Below are 21,786 nucleotides of genomic sequence, written 5' to 3'. Positions count from 1 at the left end.
ACTGGCTGCATGAGATACGCCTTTTATTTTTACATTTTAGATCTGTTCATATTTTTAATGAATTTTTATATGAAAATATTAGTCTTTTTGCTCAATAGCTTCCAGGTAATGTGATCAATTGACTCCAAATCAGTGTGGGGTCATGTAACTACACTGGCTGCATGAGATACGCCTTTTATTTTTACATTTTAGATCTGTTCATTTTTTTTATTAATTTTTATATGTAAATATTAGCATTTTTGCTCAATAGCTTCCAGGTCATGTGATCAATTGACTCCAAATCAGTTTGGGATCATGTAACTACACTGGCTGCATGAGATACGCCTTTTATTTTTACATTTTAGATCTGTTCATATTTTTAATGAATTTTTATATGAAAATATTAGTCTTTTTGCTCAATAGCTTCCAGGTAATGTGATCAATTGACTCCAAATCAGTGTGGGGTCATGTAACTACACTGGCTGCATGAGATACGCCTTTTATTTTTACATTTTAGATCTGTTCATTTTTTTTATTAATTTTTATATGTAAATATTAGCATTTTTGCTCAATAGCTTCCAGGTCATGTGATCAATTGACTCCAAATCAGTTTGGGATCATGTAACTACACTGGCTGCATGAGATACGCCTTTTATTTTTACATTTTAGATCTGTTCATATTTTTTATTAATTTTTATATGTAAATATTAGCATTTTTGCTCAATAGCTTCCAGGTCATGTGATCAATTGACTCCAAATCAGTGTGGGGTCATGTAACTACACTTGCTACATGAGATACACCTTTTATTTTTACAATTCAGTTCTGTCCATAATTTTCAATAACTTTATACACAGTCGCTCATCTCTGCTTTAAATATAATTTTTTTTCCTTTTTATTTTATTTTGAAAACAGGAAGTTGGAACACGCTGCAGTCGTCCTCTCCGTGTGTTTGCTGTAAAGTCTGCAATACGGGTGCACTTGAAATGTTGGAGTGGCTTGCTTGCGAATGTCTGTCGAATATCCAACTTAAAACTAACTTCACCTAAGTCCTTTACATCTATACCAAACCCCAATAATGAACAGAAACCGTCGAGATCTGCTGGCGCAGGCAAAATTCTTCGAGCGGCGAACCCCACCCCACAGTTGCATGAAAATTAAAAAATCTGACCCTGTGTCCTACAGTATAAATTTATTCAGTACATCCGACTCTGTTTCGGTAAACTGCCACGCAGACCGGAAGTCTTCAATCCTTCGTCCCAACAATCGTTAGGGGAGAAGAGCCTCCTTCCCGGAATTAATCCAATTATTCTAGTCGACCACCTCAAGTTCAACCCAAATATTGACAAGTTCCACGAATGGGACATCCATTTATAAAATGAATTTATCTTGTCACTTTGTTCGAATTCACTTGTCAGGACTTATTTACTTTCCCTGCGTGTAACTTTGTGTTTAAATACTTGACGTGTTACCATTCAATGCAAACAACGTCCTCCCTCGACCGGGGTCGGTCGCACGGCACGGAACGGTGGTCCTTTAGCCTTCCAACCTCGTGTCACGGCACCATTTATTAGATTCGGTTCTTTTAGTAGGAGGCTCAAGAACGGACTGAAGTAATTCAAGTGAAAATGAAGTGTTTATTTGTAGTCACACATCAAAGCATATCAGCGCTGGGCTCAGTGGAACAGAGCTCCCGCAGAAAGTCTGTCAGACTGGCCCTGATTTCCGGTTATCATCTGTACTTATTGCATAGGTTGGACTCACATTCGACCGAGTATGATTGGACATGAGTAGGTTCAACATGCTTCGTCATATTCTCTGGATCAGCCCAAAACAATGTGTGTGTGTGAATCTGCCCTTGCTTTCCCAGGCTTTCCTAATTGTTTTGTCTTTCTACTCCTGGATCACTTTAGGTCATATGGAAAAGTACTGAGCCCTATTTCATTCATAATGTCTAAGAACAAAGCCAATTTTAACACTATAAACTCATGAAATATCTGGTCTTTATTCGATCTTAAAACTGATTTGATTTTGACTAATACTGACCAGGTAGATTATGTAATGTGTGGTTATTAATATGCGATTGTACTACTGAGACTGATTGTAGATTACCTAATATTTAGACCTGCTAATGATAGCAATTTTTTTCTTTTTTGAAATGATCGAAACTATATTATATTATATTACATTACATGATATCATATTACATTATATTATCCATCCATCCATCCATCCATCCATCCATCCATCCATCCATTTTCTATAACCGCTTAATCCGTCGGTCGGGTCGCGGGAACATTATATTATATTATATTATATTAGATTAGATTTTTATCATATTATATTATGATTGGTTTACCAATCTTGTTTTGTATTTTTGATTGGACAGGAGATTGCGGGATGGTTGCTCCTATTGGATATATTAACAGAGGAGCTCGGCGCTGATTGGCTGGGCTAAAGGATCGTAGAGTCCAGTAAAGTGTCGAACTGAGAAAGACCAAGGCTGTCGAAGAGCGAAGAGGAAGTACTTTTTAAAATGGATACAATCCAGTAAATCAAACTACAACTTTTTGCACTTCTACGAGGGGACACGGTGAGCAGCCTTTTCTGTTTGCTGTCACATCCAGTGAAGCGAAGGTTAACTGTTGACAAACAACATCGCCTGTTTGCATGAACGGAGAGCGTTATTTGTTCGTCCGTGTGCAGTGGCATTAGTCTGAAAGATGCTCCGATACTACTACACATCAGTAGTCTGATGTGTTTAATGACATTCAAACTCGGATTTTATTGCTTTATAGTCATTGTCACATCCGCATGGAGAAGACACCTGTTGTCAAAAAAGTGTTTTAATCTGTAAATTTGATGAGCAGGCAGTTATTCCTCCGCTGTGTCGGTTCAATTGTTAGCTAGTGTTGCACTTGACTTCACTATGGTCTGTTTGCCGCTCATTTGTAAAGAAAACGCCACAATGATTTTTTTACTAAGTTATTGGATGATTTATAAGTGAAATGTACGCTCATTTTAATTGTCTTCCGGCTGTTTTTGAATCTGTAGTTTATTCGGCAAACCGCCGTCGCTCGCACTGTTTACCATTAATGACATCACGAAAGCTAACAGATGTCAAGCCGGACAAATTTTCAGAGTGCACTTCCGGTATACAAACAAAAATAAAAGCCCCTTTAATCCATGTACTGTCGGAAATTGAGACCATTTGTTTAGTTATTTTTGTGTATTTTTAATACAACATTTGCAATGCTGTTCAAACGAAATACTTTTATCTTTCTGCTCGTTTTTTGCGTTACGTGAGGTATAACAGTTTTATTTCCGGTTTTGAACTAAGTTATTTTTCAGCTCACTCTAGAGATTATGGACTCCATGAAGTGCCTCACAGTCTGCCATTCAATTGAATTTCTGCTCAGTCTACTGAGTGAGCTACATTGTCCTATTAACCACCAACACGTTCATGTGTTTTCAGATGTCTCTGTTCGTTTTCTAAACAAGTTCGAACATATTATTTGCGTGTGCCCCCTAATAATTCATATGTTATTTCAACATTTAGTTCTGTTGACTGATTTGACGTAATTCAGTGAACAAAAAACTAAACTCCCAAACTAAGGTTGTTAATTATCCTCCTGTGTCCAGCCTGCCATGCCTGCCCAACCCCCTGTGAGGGAGCCGGAGGAGGAGATGGAGGCGGAAGGAGAGTCACAGCTCCCTGAGGCCAATGGAGAAGTGGAGGCTCCAAAAGGGAATGAAAGAAGAGGAGGTGGGGGAGGAGAGGAGATGATGGAAGAAAGTATGGAGGAGAGGGAGAGTGACTTGGAAGAGACTGAGGAGGAGGAAGAGGAGGAGGAGGAGGAAGAAGAGGAGAGTTCAGGTACAAATCAAACTGTTGCTGATTGTCTAAAAGCAAACAATGATAGACAAACCTACTATTTATTGCCTCTTTTTAATGTCTTTGTGTCCTGTGTAAAGAAATGGATGATGAAGACTGTGAGAGGAGGAGAGGAGAATGTCTAGATGAGATGATGGATCTGGAGAAACAATTTCAGGAGCTGAAAGAGAAGTAATTTCAACCGGGGGGGGTTGTTATCAGACTTCTGGATCACCATCTGTCACACTGTCACACATCTCAACCGGCTAAAGATGAAGGAAAGGCTGATGGTGTCACTGTGGCATTGCAGGCTGTTTCGGGAGCGGCTGAACCAAGTGAAGGTGAAGCTGGACGAGGTGCTGACAGGAAAGGCTGGAGAATACAGAGAACCACTGGCTGCACTACAGAACAGCATGCAGATACGAACACAAGTGGCTGGTAAAGAAAACGCATTTCCCAGACAAAGAGATTGTGTTGTGCTTGAGGTGTAATATTGAAATTTGGATCTAAACGTAGGAAATTGTTGGTTAGCTTCTTTATGTGCAATATTTCTCATGCATTTTCATATATGTATATATTATTTGTCAGTACAGTGTCACTGTCGGCTTGTGAGATGAAAGCCTGTCTTTAACATCCCCGCTGTCTCTCTCTGCAGGAGTGTACAGAGAGCTGTGTCTGCAGGTGATCAAACACAAGCATGAATGTGAAGTACAAGGAGCGAGGCAACACCTGGAGGTGAGGCTCATTCATACTGAGCACTATAACCTGAACTCATAGGCTTAAATGGTCCACTTTGTAGGATTTAGTGACATCTTTGAGTTTATATTGCAACCAACTGAAAGACAACGTCTCTACAGTCGCCGTGATGAGCACAAACGGCCCCCTCAGTGTTTGGTTTGCCCCATTTGGGCTACGGTGTAACTGTGAGTCTGTAGCGGAAGGTGGTGAGAGTAGCCTGCAGCATCTCTAACAGAAATAGCTCATCATTAACATCAACATCAACAGTTTTTATTTATCTTAAAATGGTTTTTGAATGATAAAAGCATGTCTCCAATTTTACTGTGGGTGGTTGTAAAATGATTCTAAATCTAACATGCTGTGTGTTGCAGAGTGAGCGGACGTTGCTGTTTGATGCCATGAAGACGGAGCTTCTGGAAAAAATAAGGAGGCTGGAGGAGGACAGACAGAATATAGACCTCACTTCAGGTAATTTCATGAGGGTCTTGCTATACGTACTAAAAGGCATGGTGAAAAACTTGCTGGGGGGTGTTTGCATGTGCTTAATGTGATTAAGATTAAGAGCCTACTCTAAATAAGGCACCAACTTTTAAATGGCAGTTTCTGACCACCCAGATTGGGTCATAGTCTGAGTAAGTAAAAATCTGTATCCTTTCTGTGTGGAGTTTGCATGTTCTTCCTGTGTACTCCGGCTTCCTCCCACTGTCCAAAACATGCATGTTAGGTTAATTGGTGACTCTGAATTAACCCTACAAGTTAGAGTTGATGGTCTCTGTGTGGCCCTGTGATGGACTGCTGACCAGAGTGCACCCTGCCTGTCGCCCAATGGCAGCTGGGATAGGCTCCAGCCCCCCGCCAACCTAAATGGGTCAAAGGGGGCATGGAAAATTGATGATGTGTGATGTACATTTAAGGCCGCTTTAACGGTCTGCATTTTAACCTGAGTTTTCTTTGTTCCAGAGTGGAGCGATGAGATGAGGGACAAGAAGTGTAAAAGGAAGAACCTGCTGGGTCGATCGGAGAGAAAGAAGAAAGTAGCTTTGGTTTCAGGTAAAATGCGACGTGTGGTGACAATGTAACGCGTCTCCTCCCAGGTTGGGACCAATAAACTGTTCGGACGATTGAATTAACGCTGCATCTGTGTCACAGGACCTTTCATCGTCTACATGTTGAGAGACATCGACATCCTTGAAGACTGGGCTGCCATCAAGAAGGTGAAAATCACAAGTTGGGTTTCTGGTTTAGTGAGGAAAATCGTCAGCTGTTGGTCAAAACCAGACGTTTTCAGACTTTGTCTCATTTAAACTTTCTCTGTGTGTCTTTCAGGCAAAGGCGGCACTGACACCACTAAAGAAGAAAGTGGACAGTAAGTTCCTCTTACCACTCACGCGCATTATGAGCGCAGCACGCTGCCGATGTTTTGTCACTTTAACGCGTCTCTCCCTGTCGTCTTTCAGAGCGGTGATAATAGGAGGATCCCAGCGACAAAGACACCAAACCTAACACACATTTCCAGCGACTTCCACTGACCGTTCTGGTTCCGTCTCTGTGACTAAAACCCGGCAAAACAGACTGTTGAGTTGTTCGTTTCAGCGCCTTTGCCCCCCCTCCCCGCGCAAACTGCCAGCCACCCCACTGCTTGTTAGTTATCTATTGCTATTTAAAATGCATTCTTACTGATATGACAACCATGTATTTATAGAAGGATTTTTAATGCTGATTAAAATTTGAATCTTTTATGACACAATCTTTTTGTCACCCACTTATTCATTCGCTTGTTTGTTTGTGACACTAATAACCCAATCACTGCAGACAGTTTAGTTCCATTTTTTTCCATCTGTGACATGTTATTGAATACTCTGCTGCTGCTCGAGTTCTAGTTCGGTTTTATTTGATTAAATTCAATTCAAACTTAATGTGACTGTGATAACACGCTTGAATAAAAGTTACAGTTTTTCCCAACAACAAAGCTATGATTAAATATGATATATAACAGGGAGTAGTGCATAAATCATCCTCATCGAAGTAGTCCAAACCTGAAGAGCTGAAGTGATTTTGGGATTGCAGAACTTAAGGATAAACATCGGTCTGGCTTTTCCGAGACGGGAATTGTAAAGAACTGATACAGAGGCAACTTGGTGCTAAATTTTGAGCAGATACCATTTCACATGGTTGGTATTTGCAAGACTAGACCACCTAGATGTCCGTAACTGACACAGTCACCCTTTAAAAGTTTTGTCAGATTTGTTAAAAAGCGCCCCTTTGTTGACGTCCCCATCCATCTGAGATGCCCCCCCACAGGCTGCTGTCGCTCAAGGAGCACTTTTGGCAGAGAGAGCACGAACAAGAAGTTCCACTGCCCGCGAGGGCAAGTTTGTCCAGTGAAAATCCTTCCTCGCTCACAGTGAAAGGTTCTGTCCTGCTCCTAAGTGTCAGCTGAATGTGTCTGAAACGGAAGGGGAACAGACTGTGGGCCAAGGCATTTTTGAGAAAATTGTGAAAAAGCAAGCTTGTGTAATTCAGGTTAGGGGCTGCGTGAAGTGGCAAATATTTGAGATCATGTTCCATGACACCATGTGTCACAGGGAAGAAACATTGATACTCCTCCTTGGAAGAAGCAGAAAAAGAGAGCTCCAGGTGTCTTGTCCTCTAATTAAAGGGTATTACAACAATCAGAATTGAGCTAGAGCTGCCTCACTGCTTTGATACCTAAAGATAAGTAACTCAACAGCAACAAGCACGAGACAATGCGTTTGGAAATGGTTTATTTGATATTAAGAGTGGGGGGGCAATCGTGCATATTTACATGTTTCACATAGCAGCAAGAGGGGCCAGAAAGAGGTGAGGATAATCATAAAGTGCTTCCTTTTTGTGGGTTGTTCTTCCCATCCTCAACTCCCCTATGAACTACGTATGCCATGTTGCTTCCTCTCAGATCTCTGAATGATTAGTCTAGTTTCTGTTACAAACAATATTACAGCTATAACTACAGTCTTGGGTTGGTTGAAAACATTGGTTTTGAAATTAAATGGCAGCTCATTTTCATCTTTCCGTCCCTTTTCTTTACCCCATCCTTTCTCGCCATCGCCCATTTCCTTTTCTCCCTCAGACTCTTGGAGATCAACCCCTTCTCTTTCTCACCCCCACTTTCTGCCTTTGTTTTAACATGCATGTCATTTTCTTTGAATGGGATGCTGCCTCACAGTTCGTGACTTCAGTGTGCTCCCTCTTCTTCATGTTCTCACAGGTGCTTGCTGAGTTTACGAGCCTGCCTCTCCCTAGCTTCGAAGGCTTTTTTGGTATGAAGTAGCTCATCCAGCTGCTGGCGGATTCGGGCCATGTCAAGCTGGGTGGCCTCACACTGCTCCCTCAGGGAGGCCGACTCCTCCCTCAGCTGCATGGCGGCTACTGAGAGCTGCTCGCTGCGCTCGCGGCACTGCAACTGCATCCTCTTGGCGTCGCTCAGGAGCGACTCCACACTCACTGCCACTGAATCGCACTGGTCACTAGATATGTCCTGGGCAGAGACAGAAGGATGTAGGTCATAGGTCAAAAGTAAGGCTTTGAGGCGTTTAAGCAGGGTAAGAGAGACGTGGTGAATGCAAATGTCAGCCACTTGAATCTTTTGGATTATGTGGTCAAGTATCAAGTTGGAGTGCTGTCTTTATGATTCAGCTTTGAGATTTAAGGACTCTGCTCTGTAGTTTTTTTGTAATTTTGGAGTCAAATAGAGCTCTCCTGCCAAAACAGCAGATAAAGTGAATCAATAGCAAGCTGTCATAAGTCCAGCACAGATCAACAGGTTTAAAACGGAACATTTGATCTGTGGTGAGTGAAGTAGCTTAAAGAGGCTTATCATGGCTTATCTCAGTGCACCGAGTGTCCACTGCTCTTCTATCTCTCTCTCTGTAACTCTGATGCATTTTTAAATGATACATACATACATACATACATCATGCATCTATTTATACCTACAAAGCTTGTTTGTTTATTTTCTCACCTGCAGTTAAAAAATAACAAGAACATGTGGTAAAGTCTCACCATTGACTCCAGAGTCAAATTGATCTCAAGCCTTCTGGTCCTTTTCTGAGACTCAAGTTGCAGGTCGTGCGCAGTTCTCCCTCTGTCCCTTGCAGTGCCTCACAGTTTTTCTGTGGATCTAAAAAAAAGTGGACAGCAACTCCAGGGATTAATTCTCCTTTTAGGTGTAGAGGGTGGATGTGGCTATTGCTTGTCGGTTCACAGGACCACTGAAGAGTTCTTCCTTTAAAACGCCAATGTGTTATTATTATTTGTTCTGTCCTGGTCTGTGTCCCTCTTTCTGGTCAAACCTCTTCTCTCTTGCTCTCTTGTGTGAGCATTATGTTCTACCTCTGGCTCAAGTGAGGTCAGGTAATCCAGATAAGACAGTTAGGGAAGGGTAGAAGAAGACGCGTTGCAAAGGAAGGTGTAAGCTCTCCCAGTCTATTTTAATCTGCCAGGTAGCAAACTAGTTCAGAGCATGGCTCAGAAAGCAATTGTTGCATCAAATTCATTAGGAAAGACTGCCTTGAACAGTAATACCTGACAAAAAATGGAAAAATCATTTTATCAAGTAAAGTTACTTGGTTAAAAAAAATAAAAAAGAATCAGACAGTGGTCTTTGTCAGATAAAATGTACCGATCCATTTAAAAAAAAAAAAAAAAACCTTTGTAAATGAAAACATTACTCTTAAAAAATAACCCAACAGAACATTTCTTTTATTAGAATGAAGATTTATAGCAAGGAAGCAAAAAAAAAGAGATACTCTGTCAATGTAGAGAGAGTTGTATTACATACATATTCTCAAAAATGCATGTCCAAAACATTACAATGTACAGTATTTCTAGCACAAATGAGTCTTAATTTAAATGTGGTCAGCAGGGGGAGACATTGCTCAACATTTCCGTATCTTCGGCTCCTCTGACGAAAGTAACCAAGGAACAAATTTGGGTGAATTTGTTTCCATTTGTTGCCACGCAGTTTTAAGTCAAACAGCTGTCTAGTAGGATTACCACAAACCAAGCAATTCACATCTTCACATAAGGTTTTTTTTCTTTTTTTAATGTGCAATACTCAAAAGTAAGTAACTAATGAGCAATTCTGTAAAGTAGGTTTTAGAAAAAGGTTAGTGGAAGTGTTTTCACAGCAGAAGTTTGCCATGACTGTTTTAAGACAAAATGCAAATAGATAAATTGTAGTGGCACAGATAAGGAACGATATAGCAGCCACATTTGGGCCTCATCTGGGCTGGGTTTTTATGGCACTTTTGGCTCAGGAAAGTGTTTGTGGGAAAACTGCGGACTCGAGGCCTAAAGAGAACCACAGATGGCGGCCATGTTTAGGCCAAACAATATTTGCTAACTGTTATTTTAGGAAAAAAAAAATATCACTTTGACCTGCAGAGGTCTGCGAAGATTTCAACATTTTAAAAAAAAAAAGAAAAAGAAAAGTGCCTTATTTAGGAAACACCATTCATGTCACCAAAAAATGAAAACAACACATTTGAAACATAAAACAAATGATGGTTGTGTAAACAAAACTGTTAGCAATACATTTTCAGAATGAACAAATCCCCACAAATACATGTGAAATTGTTTGGCGAGATGTGGTTCATGTGGGAAAATGGTAAATGCAAAAGTCAGCACTTAAATCTCAGTGGCCAGTTGAGCTCATAAATGACATACTGTGGGTATTTAGTTGATGTTTCATTTCTCTGGGCACCCGACGAGGTGGCCGAGTGGTTAAGGCGATGGACTGCTAATCCATTGTGCTCTGCACGCGTGGGTTCGAATCCCATCCTCGTCGGAAATAATACTTTATTTTTAAAAACACACAAAGCCAGTCACAAAATGTGGTTTGGTCTGTGTAGTACCTCAAAAGTGTGCTGTTGGTCACTGGGATATCTGATATCTGCATTTACAGTTTTCCACACCTCCCACATATTCAATTTGTGCTAACATCTGAATTTTTTTTGTCATCATTCTCACTGCGGCCTTGCAGGATGGTTGAAAAAGGGCTCCGTCTCTGCCGCCGTCACCCCTGGATCGCCGAAAAGTCCTCCAGCCGGTCCCCCGAACCCTCCTGCGATCACCTTCGACCCTGAACTCTGACGCCTCTGAACAATCACCAAAACCCCGATGATGAGCCAGAAGAAGAAGTTGACCCACACCGCCGTCTAAGAGGGAGTCAGGTAGAAAAAAGACAGGATGCAAAAGATGTACAGGAGGCACAAATGGTGGACACACCTTTCACATAACGTTGTTAAATGTGATTTCGGAGGGTCTTTAATGACTAAAGGAAGCATTATTTAAATCACTGTGACAAAATCATCTGCTCGACACAGCAGCTTTTTAACAGTTGCGCAGCCTTATTTATTGAGCTGATTTTTGTTAACTAAAACTAAAGAAATATTAATATAAGGGATCATTTCTGCTTGAGCTTTTTCTCTTCTGTACTCGGCATCAATTTGTTTTGTCAACTTGCCTAACATGAAGCAATTTAGCATGAATTTATGTTGCTGGCACCCATCAACAAATGTCAAGCATTTCAAGCTGGTTGTTGTGCCGGTGTGTTGAAATACTGACCTCTGCTTTGTGTAGACTGTTGTAGAACCTCTCTCCATTAAGCGGACTGGCCCATTTTCCCGTCTGGGCTTCATCACAACTTGAGAGATAGAAACAGACTGCATATTAGATGATTTTGTTTGAATTAACCTTATATGCAAAAAATGCTGCGCTTTCCAAAATGACCTAAAAGTCCTCATGAAACGTTACGTTAGTTTGCTTGTCTATGTCCCAGAGAATGTGTAAAATGTCATTTAAAAAAAGACTAAATCCTGATATGTAACTGAAAAGAGCACAAATACCGCAAAAAATGTTGTTATCTGCGGCATGTTTATGTCAACAACATGCTTCAAAAAGATGGGATGGGTGAAAAAAAAAGACACGGTAGAATATCTTAGTATGAATAAGCAGCGCAGAAAGTTACATGGTTGAGTATATAAAGAGAACCCCACTGAGGCAGAGTCTCTCAAGAGTTCTATAGAAATGAAACATTCAAGGGGTCTGCAGACTTGTTGACTTATTGGAAAGCCGTGAGCACGACAAGGTGGCCGAGTGGTTAACCCATTGAGGCCGGGAAAGCGTTGCCGCATTTCTACCTTTAAAGCCGGGGGCGCTGTTGCGTTATTCTACCTTTAAGGCCGGGAAAGCGTACACGTCTTTTTTCATGTATAAGGTTGTTTTGCACCAATTATTGACCTCTGCGCCAATTAAAGGCATTATAATAGACACGTGAGAGTGTCGTCATGTTCCTCGTGTCATTGTTTTGAAGTTAAGTTACATCGAACAAGCATGGAGGACTTTCAGTGGGAAGACATTTCAGACGGGAGCGATTGTGAGGAGTTTCTTGGCTTTTGAAGGGTTTGAATGTGAGTGGAAGACTGACAATTACCACCGTAATCGACGGAGAGATTTCAACCGCACACCAGGGGTGAAAGTCGATTTACCTGCAGATGCAGGCATTTAATCATATTTTCAGGGGTGGAAAGTAACGAATTACATTTACTCACGTTACTGTAATTGAGTAGTTTTTATGAGTAATTTGTAAATTTCTGAGTAGTTTTTGAAATGTGTAATTTTTACTTTTACTCGAGTACATTTTGACCCAAGTACTTTTACTTCGCTACATTTGAAACCCCTCACGTTACTGAGTAAAACAAATATTTATGGTGAAAAATTAAATGCGGGCGGAAATTTAAACAGCTGTCCCGGCTGGGTTTCACTTGACGTCACTTCTGTATTTTCTAAGCGCGCGAACCAAAATGGTGGGCAACTGGAGCTGGGTCCCATCGAAAACACTGTGTTTTGTCTGCCACTTTTTTGCCCAAAATGCCTCAGTTTTGTGCCGTTTTTGGATGTTGCAATCGGTCTAACCGAGAGAAGGGAAAGGTAGTACAGGGAGTACCTAAGGTAATCGCCCATAGAGGTGAGAAATGGAAAAACAACGCCGCAAAAAGTGGATAGCTAACCTGCGTTTACAGACTGGAGGAACTGAATCTGCAAATGCTCGTGTCTGCGGTGACCACTTCGCCAAAGGTATGCGCGAAATCTAACTGTTTTGTAGTAGTGCAGTAAAGTATTATGTTGTTAAATGCCAATCAACAGTAATGTAATAAGGGCTACGTTTGGGCTTTGTTTTGAAGGCTGCCCCAGCGCGTTGTTGGCTACCGAGTCAGTGGACTGGGCTCCGACGTCAGTATTTGGATATTTGGATCTCGGCATTTTATCAAAACATAAACATTTTTTATTGTTATTCCACAATGAAGTCCCGAAAGTCAGAGGGTTCTGGGGAATTGGAGGGGTACCTTGCCTGTGTGTTGGAGAGCATGGACCTGCTGAACTCCTTCCCAAACATTAAGAAGCTGTCTCTGAAACTCAACACAGGCCTTCCAGCCTCAGCTGCTTGTGAGAGGCTTTTTAGTTCAGCCGGGTTGCTCTTCACAGCAAAGAGAGCAAGACTTACAGCAAAAAACTTCAGCTGCTGAAAATCAGCTGCTGCTGAAATTGAACAAGAGCTTTTCCGGTCTAAAGTTGTAGATTATTGGCAGATTTGTGGGATCCTGTGGGCACTGTATTTTGTATAGTGGGATCCTGTGAGCATTTTGTTTTATTTTGAGATGTAGGATCCTGTGGCATTTTAGTTTGATTTGTGGTATCCTGTGGGCAATTAATTTTGTGTGCATTTTGTTTTTTTAATACTTTGATTGTAGTTTAAATTTCTTTATTCTTATCATAGTGTTGTCCATTGGACAATAGGACTGAAAATTGTTTGCACTTTATTCAATTCAATTAAAAAATACTTTATTTATCCCAGATGGAAATTAAATGTTGATGTAACTCAATTAAATCAAGGAGTTATTATAGATGCTGATGGCTGTGGGCAGGAAAGATTTCCTGTAGCGGTCCGTTTTGCATCCAAACTGAAGAAGCCTTTGACTGAAGAGACTCTGTTTTCCGATAACGGTCTCATGGAGAGGATGTTCAGGGTTGTCCATAATTATGGTACAAGTTGTGACTGTCCTTGTGAGGAAGTATGTTCCTGAGCCCAGTTGATCTTTTGCAAGTGTGGATGTGCACTTTAATACACCTCGAAATAGATTAAAACAACTTGTACTGAATTTGATTCATAACTCATCCTTTTTTGCATTAAGAAACTGAAAGTAATTAAGTAACTTTTACTCAAATTACATTTTAAATGAAGTAATTTTGTACTTTTACTCAAGTAAATTTTGAGATGGGTAATTTTACTTTTACTCTGAGTAGAATTTAGGCAAAGTAAAGATACTTTTACTTAATTACAATTTTTCAGTACTCTTTCCACCTCTGCATATTTTTACTGAGGAGCTTTGGGCGCATCTCGTTTCCGAGACGAATAGATACAGTGACCAGGTACATCAGACTCCAGCTCGAGCAAAGATGGCAAGGTGGTCACACGTAACTGTGCCGGAGATGAAAACGTTTATTGGAATGTGTATGGGCTCCTTGTGCAGCCAGTACGAAGAGATTACTGGCGATAAAATAAATAGATAAATAAATAATTTAAATATAAAATTTTATTTTATTAATGTTTTCTAATTGAAAATAGCACTGTTCCTGCACTTTACTTTTTATTTTATTACTGTTTTTTTTATTGAAAATAGTGCTGTTCCTGCACTTTACTTTTTACATTTTCTATTTTCGTGAAGGTGTATGTAAATAAACTCAATTTCCAAAGAAAGCCACAGGTGTAAGCCCTCAAATACTTTTTTAATTTTGTTTCTATCTGCTACAGAGGCTGAGAAATCAATCATTTAGTAGGCGTTGACACAATTGCTGAATTTCCAGAAAAACTTTTAGGGGGTCTTTCTGAAATCGCCCATAGGTTTTACAGGCATTCTTTTCCAGGCGTTTTAGGCCTAAATGGGTTAAGGCGATGGACTGCTAATCCATTGTGCTCTGCACGCGTGGGTTCGAATCCCATCCTCGTCGGGAATGTTTCTATTGTGACAGACCAAATGACTTTAGGGATGTTTGATTTTTCTGTAAGTTTCTCACAGTAAAACAAATCATTCAGATATCTCATCATCAACCACTAATGAAAGAATCCATTAGAAAAGAATCTTGAGGAACGTCTGTAGCTGAAGGACAAAGCTGTCAGAAACATTTTGGTGGCTCTTAGAAGGCACTGCATTACAAAGAAACGATACTGTAGTGGAAAACCATACTGCAGTAAAATGGACAAAATTACTACTATTGAGCATTCAGCTCAATATTGTCAGATATTAGATTTTTAGATACTAGATATTTGTACTAGGAGGCTGGATCCTTGCTGAAGCCAGCTACTGATCCGACCAAATGAGAAGGCCTCTACTTGTTCCACTCAGCTCAAGCATTATGACAGCAATGCATTAAGCTACGAAAACCCCCAAAAGCAATGGATTCACCGCAAACTAAAGATTTCAACCACAGCGGCTACACTGTTACACGTCAAATATCCAAGTTTGTCAGCTGATATTTATTTCTGTTCATATTTCATTTTAGTTACTTACTTAGTTATTGCTCCTCAATAACAATTACTGCAGTATCATTGAATTGAGTTGAATCTAACGCAGCTACTCGAGGCACGCGTTAGCTTGGAGAGGCTAACGACTAGCATCTGAATGCAGGTGACCCAGTGCGTTAGATAACTCCACTGGCTGGCCATTAGCATGTCTTGGCTGGCAACCATCATGCTGAGGCTGATGACCTACTAAATTGTCAACTGTTTTGGTTACTAATGTGCCAAAACATGTAAGCACAGATCCCCTCTCTGGGCCAAAGCTTGTTTAAGAGAGGCTGAGGTGAAGTGGCTCACTGGCCTGTGGCCTTAGATGCTGCGTCTCTCCAGGCCAAACAGCGTTAGAGTCTAACATCTGCAAAGCACCAACAATGCTAAACGACAAACACAGGCCACACGGGAGCACCTTATGGCTCTTTTCAGCATGACAAACCACATTCTGCACACATTACAATGTGATCTTGTCATAATAGTTCATGCAAACCAGCCCCGTTGGCAATAAAACAGAAAATACAACAAAGACAGCCCTGAATCGATCAGCTGAAAGTCTTTAGCAAACAGAAATGGGAAATGTTTCAGTGAAAAACTAAAACTGGTCTCCTGAAGTCTCAAACATCTACAATGATGAGGTGAGGCACACAGCGATATCATTTTTACCATTCAATATATTGGTTATGTACTATTCTTAATCAGATTTAAGATTAAAATGATTGGCCTTCAGTTTTTATTTATAGTTTACACCGCATTAAAACTTGTTCATCCAACAGTGTTTAATGGTTAAGGAGGTTATTTATGCAGTTGCATAAATAACATCAAGGATAGTGGATCTCAGAGCAAGCGGCTAAAGGTTAACAGCATCACACATCTCGGCTTCTCTTTCAGATGTTGAGCCTTTCAAAGCAGGGCAATCAAGGTTGTTTCGTTCCTTTACTCACAAAACACTGTTTTAAAAAGGAAGGGGTCGTGTTAAAAGAGGGCAACAACAGTCATGTGACCAGTGTAACGTGATTACAGGCAAAAAGAAAAAAGAAAGATGATATGCATAAATCAAAGGAGAGCTGGAGCTTCTATTGATGGTACAACTGGCAGGGGAGCCTGACCCAAAGAAGGAATCAGAAGATCATCAAACACAAAGTGCTAAGCTTTCAGGTGTGTGCTGTCATGTCTCTATGTTGGCTGCACTGTGTGAACGGCTGCGTAGTGAGTGTGTGTCTGTGCCACCTGGTGATGTTGTGAACAGTGTGCACGACTGAGTCGCAGAGCGAGTCGCGTCCAATCTTCAACATGCAGCCTGTGATGAGCAGGAAGAACAAGAAGACGCCGCACACCACCATGATCAGGTTCATCCACACGCGCTCTCTGTGCGGGACAAACAAACAGAAAGCAATGCTGAGAAGGAAAAGAGACCCCCAATTCCCAACTGTGGAAATATGCAAACAAAAACAGAATGCCATAATTGGCCAATCACATACACCAAGCATATCAACATTTTACTATTTCATAAAAGATATGAGCTCCTCTTGAATGTGATGGCAGCAACATGTCTCAACTAAAGGGTGGAAAAGTATGAGATCTTAAAACGAAATAGTTCCAAAGTGATCTCTCTGATTTGTTAAATCCTTGTGCATTTGTCTACAAGCTGGTTTTCAAACAGTAGCAACATTCCAGTTACTACACTTGCCACACCTCTAGTCGTGAGCTTTGGGCTGGGCGGTTGTTAACTGGAGCCCATTTTACACAGATTAGACGGTATAACGATGACAGGAAATGGGCTGTAAGAAACTATTTGTCACCTTCTCATGTCTCCCTCGATGCAGAGAGTGTACACCCAGTACAGAGATAGAGAGAAACACACCACTGCCACCATAATTGATATGGCTGACACAAAATAACACAGAGAAGCGGAGCTGGAAGACTGGACTCCAATGAGGTTTGCCGTTGCATTGTAGCTGACTCGTCCATACAGCATACACAGACCTCCAAAATTACCCTGAGAGAGGGAGGGAGACACAGATTCACTTTATAGATGGAGTTATGGGCAGAGCTCTACGTTGTTTAAATAGCTAACTACAAACAGAAGAAGCAGTCTGTGCACACAAACGGCCGCAGCTGACTCCTGTAGGGAGAAAACGGGCACGAGGAGCGTTCAGGTCACAAGATTCGCGTGTTGCTCGCGCATTTTCTCATCGGTTGAAAGGAGAGAAAGCATCCTCACGGTGTCTTTATTATGAAATTTGCATCGCTAATTGTCGCTTTCAGACACAATTTCCATCTGCAACACCCAGACACTGGATTTAGTGTTTAAAAATGGTTTCCTTCGCTACTCTGCGTTCAATTGTATCATTAAGCCCCCCCCCCCCTCTGTAGTTGGTCAGAAACTTTAATGCTTCTCAGGCTCAGCAGAAAAATCAAAAGAAAGTGAAAGCGCGTGCCTTTTTTAAGCTACTCGCGCCCTGGTTTCGACAATTAGTGATGCATTTTCACCCAGGAAAATGTGCGACTGCATGAAATCAATTAGGCTATTTAGGATGTGAGAAAGCGCGATCCAACTGGGTCTTTGTAGCGATATTGTCATAAACCTTCATTATCACGAAAGCACATAAATAAGACATTTGTTTCGTTTGGGTTCCGTCCTTTGTCAACTTTTTAAACATGCGCTGGAAAAGTGAGTAAACCCGGAAGAGAGCGGATATAACAGCACGGATTGTGTTAGAAAAGTAGGCTAGTTCAGTCGATAAAGTCACCTGGACGATGGTGATGGACGCGGCGGTGACGATCCCACACACGAAACAGCTGGCGTACAGTCCCAGCTCCAGCAGCAGCAGCCCCGTCAACGCCATCATCCAGCGGCCAGGTTCCTGTCTGGACGGGACCAGCGTAAAGGTAAAGTCAGTCTCAGGAAGATGGGAACACTTCCGTTTCTTTGTTTCAAAGTAAAACGGTAGTGGAACCAATAGTGGCAACACTTGTGGCATTTTTCTTTCTTTTTTTTCACCTGTATTCAACCAGAACAGTAACAGTCCTGAGATTTCAAATCCATTTTACAAACGATAAGATTAAACTAAGCGAACAGGTGAGAGCCTCCCATCATTGATATGTTTCAGCTGGCAGCTCCTTATTTAAGCCTAACTGATGCATAGCCTACACAATCCTGAAGTGAAGTGACCAAAACAGAACCAGTTTAGCTAACTTCCTGGATATGCCAAGTTGAATGGCCAAGTTTTTTTCCATCATCATATTTTTCCTTGCCTGACGGGATGGCCGTATTCCAAGATGACAAAGACAGGATTCATGAGGCTGAAACTGTGAAAGAGTGGTTCAAGGAGCATGTGACATCATTTTCACGCATGGACTGACCACCACAGAGTCCAGACCTTAAGTATTGGTATCAGCGAGAAATCAGCACTGACATGCAGATGAGACTAAATTTGGCCTGGTTGTGTCTAAATACTGAATTATTGCAGAAAGAACACCATCCAGGCTTATTAAAGTCGGATGAAGTCAACAGTTTTGCTTAAAAATGTTACATTAAGTTAATCATATTGTTTTTTTTATGTAAATTAAAGTTCTTCTAATTCCCCTGTATCACGATTTAGATTTGGGCCATCATGATAAAAATACAAAATGCAGTAGCACACAGCATGTCAGTTCCTATACAGAAGAGGCTTGATGATCAAAAATCTGCATCTGCAATCAATTGAAATTGGTTGGAAAATATCAGATATCAGCATACGTCCTAGAAATGATGACGCCTCTAATTCTTTTGATATGTATATGTGGAGTTGGGGGCAGAAGCAGAGCAGTGAGGATGGAAAGTTAGGATATGTCCAGTGGCAGTAGGATGTAGAGGATTTCTTGCAAAGTCTGCTGTCTCATTGTTGACAGAGCTGGGTGTAAGTGGACAGAGTCCTCCAGAACCAGGGTTTGTATCCCCACCCCGCTATGACTCGTGTGCAATTGGTGAGAGGCTGGGGTCGCTTGTGGCTGTGGAAAAAAAAAAAGATGGTTGTTGTGGTGAGAGGAGCAGTGATGGCTGACATTAGGGAGTGACTCTGGGACGCCAGTGATCACTGTCTAGCCTTCTGGAGGTGTCGTGGGCCCAACTAGACGAAACACTGATGAAAGGAGGTTCCCACCTGATGACCCCAATGACTTGTTGGTCAGCACTGCTCACTGGTCTATATTGGGATTATAGGGAATTATTCACTGAGTATGGTCCATTTTTTCTTTAGCACAAGTTTCTTGCGTTTACCTTAAAATGCAGATATGGAGATATGGTGGGAGCAGACCAATAAGAGCTTTGTTGGTACAAATACAGCAGTGTTTGAGTCTACAACAGGACAAATCCGAGCGTCCCACTCGTGTGCACCAAAACAAGCAGCTTTCAATAAGAATTTTAAGGTTTGCAATGAACCTCAGAGCTCTGGGCAGACTGTCTCCAATAAATGTAAGCATTGCACATTCATGCAAATTGCATATTTATAATCGAGCAGAGACATAAAACTGGTAGCAACAAGTCGATATTTGGACTGAGAGGAAGGAAAAGACTTGACCTCAAAGAAAAGACCCAAGTTAAATATAATTTTTTTCATGAATTGCTGGATTTGAAGCATAAAATACATTAAATCATTAATCAGAATTTCAATCACTGCGTTTCAAGGCCTAAAAGCCTTGGATTCTTCCATTTGAGAACATCACAAGTTTTGTTTGTTTGGCATAAAGACACAGCAGAGATGTGGAAATCTTTAACTGTTGATTTTTCGCTTTTATTAAGAAAATAATGAGCGCATAATACAAAGTAAAAAAAAAAAAAGGAAAAGCAGTGATATTTATTAGGTTTTTTTAAAAAAAAAAGATGCCTTAAAAACAATAGAGATGAACACGTGCCCCTACACACAGTAGTACACCGTGATTTACAAAAAGCAATCGTACAAGAAAAATCTTACCAATTTATACGTCGTTTTACCTTCTCAACTCACCTGCCTGCTCCCAAGTTGTGCCGCTCTTATATTTTGAAGGTAAGAATGTTGTATTTCCTGGGATATTTTGCCTGCTCTTCTTTGCCTTTCCCTACAAACTGAAGCTACAGCCCTGCCTCCCAGATCCCCTCCTGCGTAAAGTTTCATTTATCGACTGCATCTTTTGAGCTGCACCACAAATATCCACGTCCGCGTATCCACGCGTGAAAAATCGTCTATTTGTCACACAGCGTAGTTGATAAACTTGGACACTGTCTGTGAAGGGCCTGCAGATCGATTTTCTCTGGATCAGCAGCTGCAACAGAAAGATAAACTGAAAGCTGTGGGAAACAGCAAAAAAAAAATCGCCTTGTATTCATATCTTTGAATTTAAAGTCTTTTACCAGCATCCCGCAGCGGTTCGATTTGTCATTATCGTAATATATGTGTACAGTATGTGTGAACATACAGTGTGTTTGTGTGTTGCACTAAATGCAGCATCAGGGGACCAGATTTAGTCAAATAAACTGAGGTGTTTGAGGATTTAGCAGCATGTCATCTTGGGATTAGACTTGGCCACTGGTGTGTGTGTTTGTGTGTCATTTGGATGGCTGGATGTGTAACCTTTTCCCCTCCATAATGCAGGAATCAAACCTTGTGACTTTTGTCATCTGACTTTGTCATTTTCTATCAATCTAGAACAATTTGAATGTCTTTTCATTGCACTTGTGCGCGAGGAAATTTCCTCTTTCACTCATATCTCAAGTTTTGGAATCATTCAAATTTGCCAGGAAATTACATCAGCTCAAATTAAATGAGCTTTTATCGTCAGTGTGATGGAAAAGGGTTTCACTGTGTGTTTTTTGTGCTTCTCTCAAGAGCAGCTTAGCATTGTTAGCCTTAATAGAATCTGTTCATGTGATTCACATGGCGAGGCTGAATCCAGTCTATCAGGCTATAAGTTAAAAATGTGCCAACGCGCCGCAGATAATCTGTTAGAGAGACTGTTATATATATGCGCTTATGTGCAGTCACGTGAAAAACAAGGTACATCCTCTCTCAATGCTAAGGTTTTATGTATCAGGACAGGATTTAAAAGGAAATAAAAAACATTGTTCCTTATCAGGTCATACAATTTTGGACAAAATTGTACAAAATTCAATATGGCCATGTAGTTCTCTCTTAGATCTCTCCCCCAGGCTCATAGTTTGTTCCTTGCACAGAGTGAAATTGGTTCACTTTTACTCTCCACATATTTACAGAGAGCAAGAAAAACGTAGGCGTATGTACTGTGAGCTGCAAACAAAGCTGAGAAGATAATAATGTTTTTCTTCTTTTTATGTGAAAAATTCTGCAGATTAGTGGGCAAGCACACATTTCACATGTTAAAAGAGTTTCAGACTACTTGACCACAAACTTCTTTGTATGTGCAATGTAAAAAAAAAGCTGATGGATGGACGTTTTCTCTAGGTAGACCATTTTCAAAGGTCTTGAATGTAACAGAGAACATATTACTATTATTATATTACATTTCAATTCTGTCCATCTCATGTAACTGACACAACTTCATTCATTTGAAATTCCAAGTTAAAGCAGCCCTGCTGAGCACGTGTGCATCTTC

The 21,786-nt window shown here is 40.8% G+C and overlaps 2 protein-coding genes and 1 non-coding gene across 3 annotated transcripts; 2 read left to right on the top strand and 1 right to left on the bottom strand.

The window, feature by feature from the left end:
* Positions 1 to 2,441: 2,441 nt before the first annotated feature.
* brms1 (BRMS1 transcriptional repressor and anoikis regulator) lies at positions 2,442 to 6,336 on the top strand. The gene is made up of 10 exons (XM_075450796.1): positions 2,442 to 2,570; positions 3,620 to 3,854; positions 3,953 to 4,043; positions 4,162 to 4,289; positions 4,507 to 4,586; positions 4,961 to 5,057; positions 5,550 to 5,639; positions 5,739 to 5,803; positions 5,916 to 5,955; positions 6,047 to 6,336. The coding sequence occupies exons 2-10, from the start codon at positions 3,626 to 3,628 to the stop codon at positions 6,052 to 6,054; spliced, it is 828 nt and encodes a 275-aa protein (XP_075306911.1). The 5' UTR covers positions 2,442 to 2,570; positions 3,620 to 3,625; the 3' UTR covers positions 6,055 to 6,336.
* A 2,971-nt stretch (positions 6,337 to 9,307) lies between these two features.
* Positions 9,308 to 18,086, bottom strand: tmem179ba (transmembrane protein 179Ba). Its single transcript, XM_075451067.1, has 5 exons — positions 17,952 to 18,086; positions 17,001 to 17,197; positions 16,429 to 16,566; positions 11,196 to 11,274; positions 9,308 to 10,786 (listed from the first exon to the last, which is right to left on the bottom strand). Exons 1-5 carry the CDS (start codon positions 18,048 to 18,050, stop codon positions 10,595 to 10,597), a joined length of 705 nt encoding a protein of 234 aa, XP_075307182.1. The 5' UTR covers positions 18,051 to 18,086; the 3' UTR covers positions 9,308 to 10,594.
* trnas-gcu (transfer RNA serine (anticodon GCU)) lies at positions 10,335 to 10,416 on the top strand. Its single transcript has one exon. It is a non-coding gene; the product is annotated as a tRNA-Ser (tRNA).
* Positions 18,087 to 21,786: the final 3,700 nt, after the last annotated feature.

The sequence above is a fragment of the Odontesthes bonariensis genome, chromosome 19, assembly GCF_027942865.1.
Source record: "Odontesthes bonariensis isolate fOdoBon6 chromosome 19, fOdoBon6.hap1, whole genome shotgun sequence".
Lineage (NCBI taxonomy): Eukaryota > Metazoa > Chordata > Actinopteri > Atheriniformes > Atherinopsidae > Odontesthes > Odontesthes bonariensis.
This window is presented reverse-complemented; position numbering and strand designations above follow the sequence as displayed.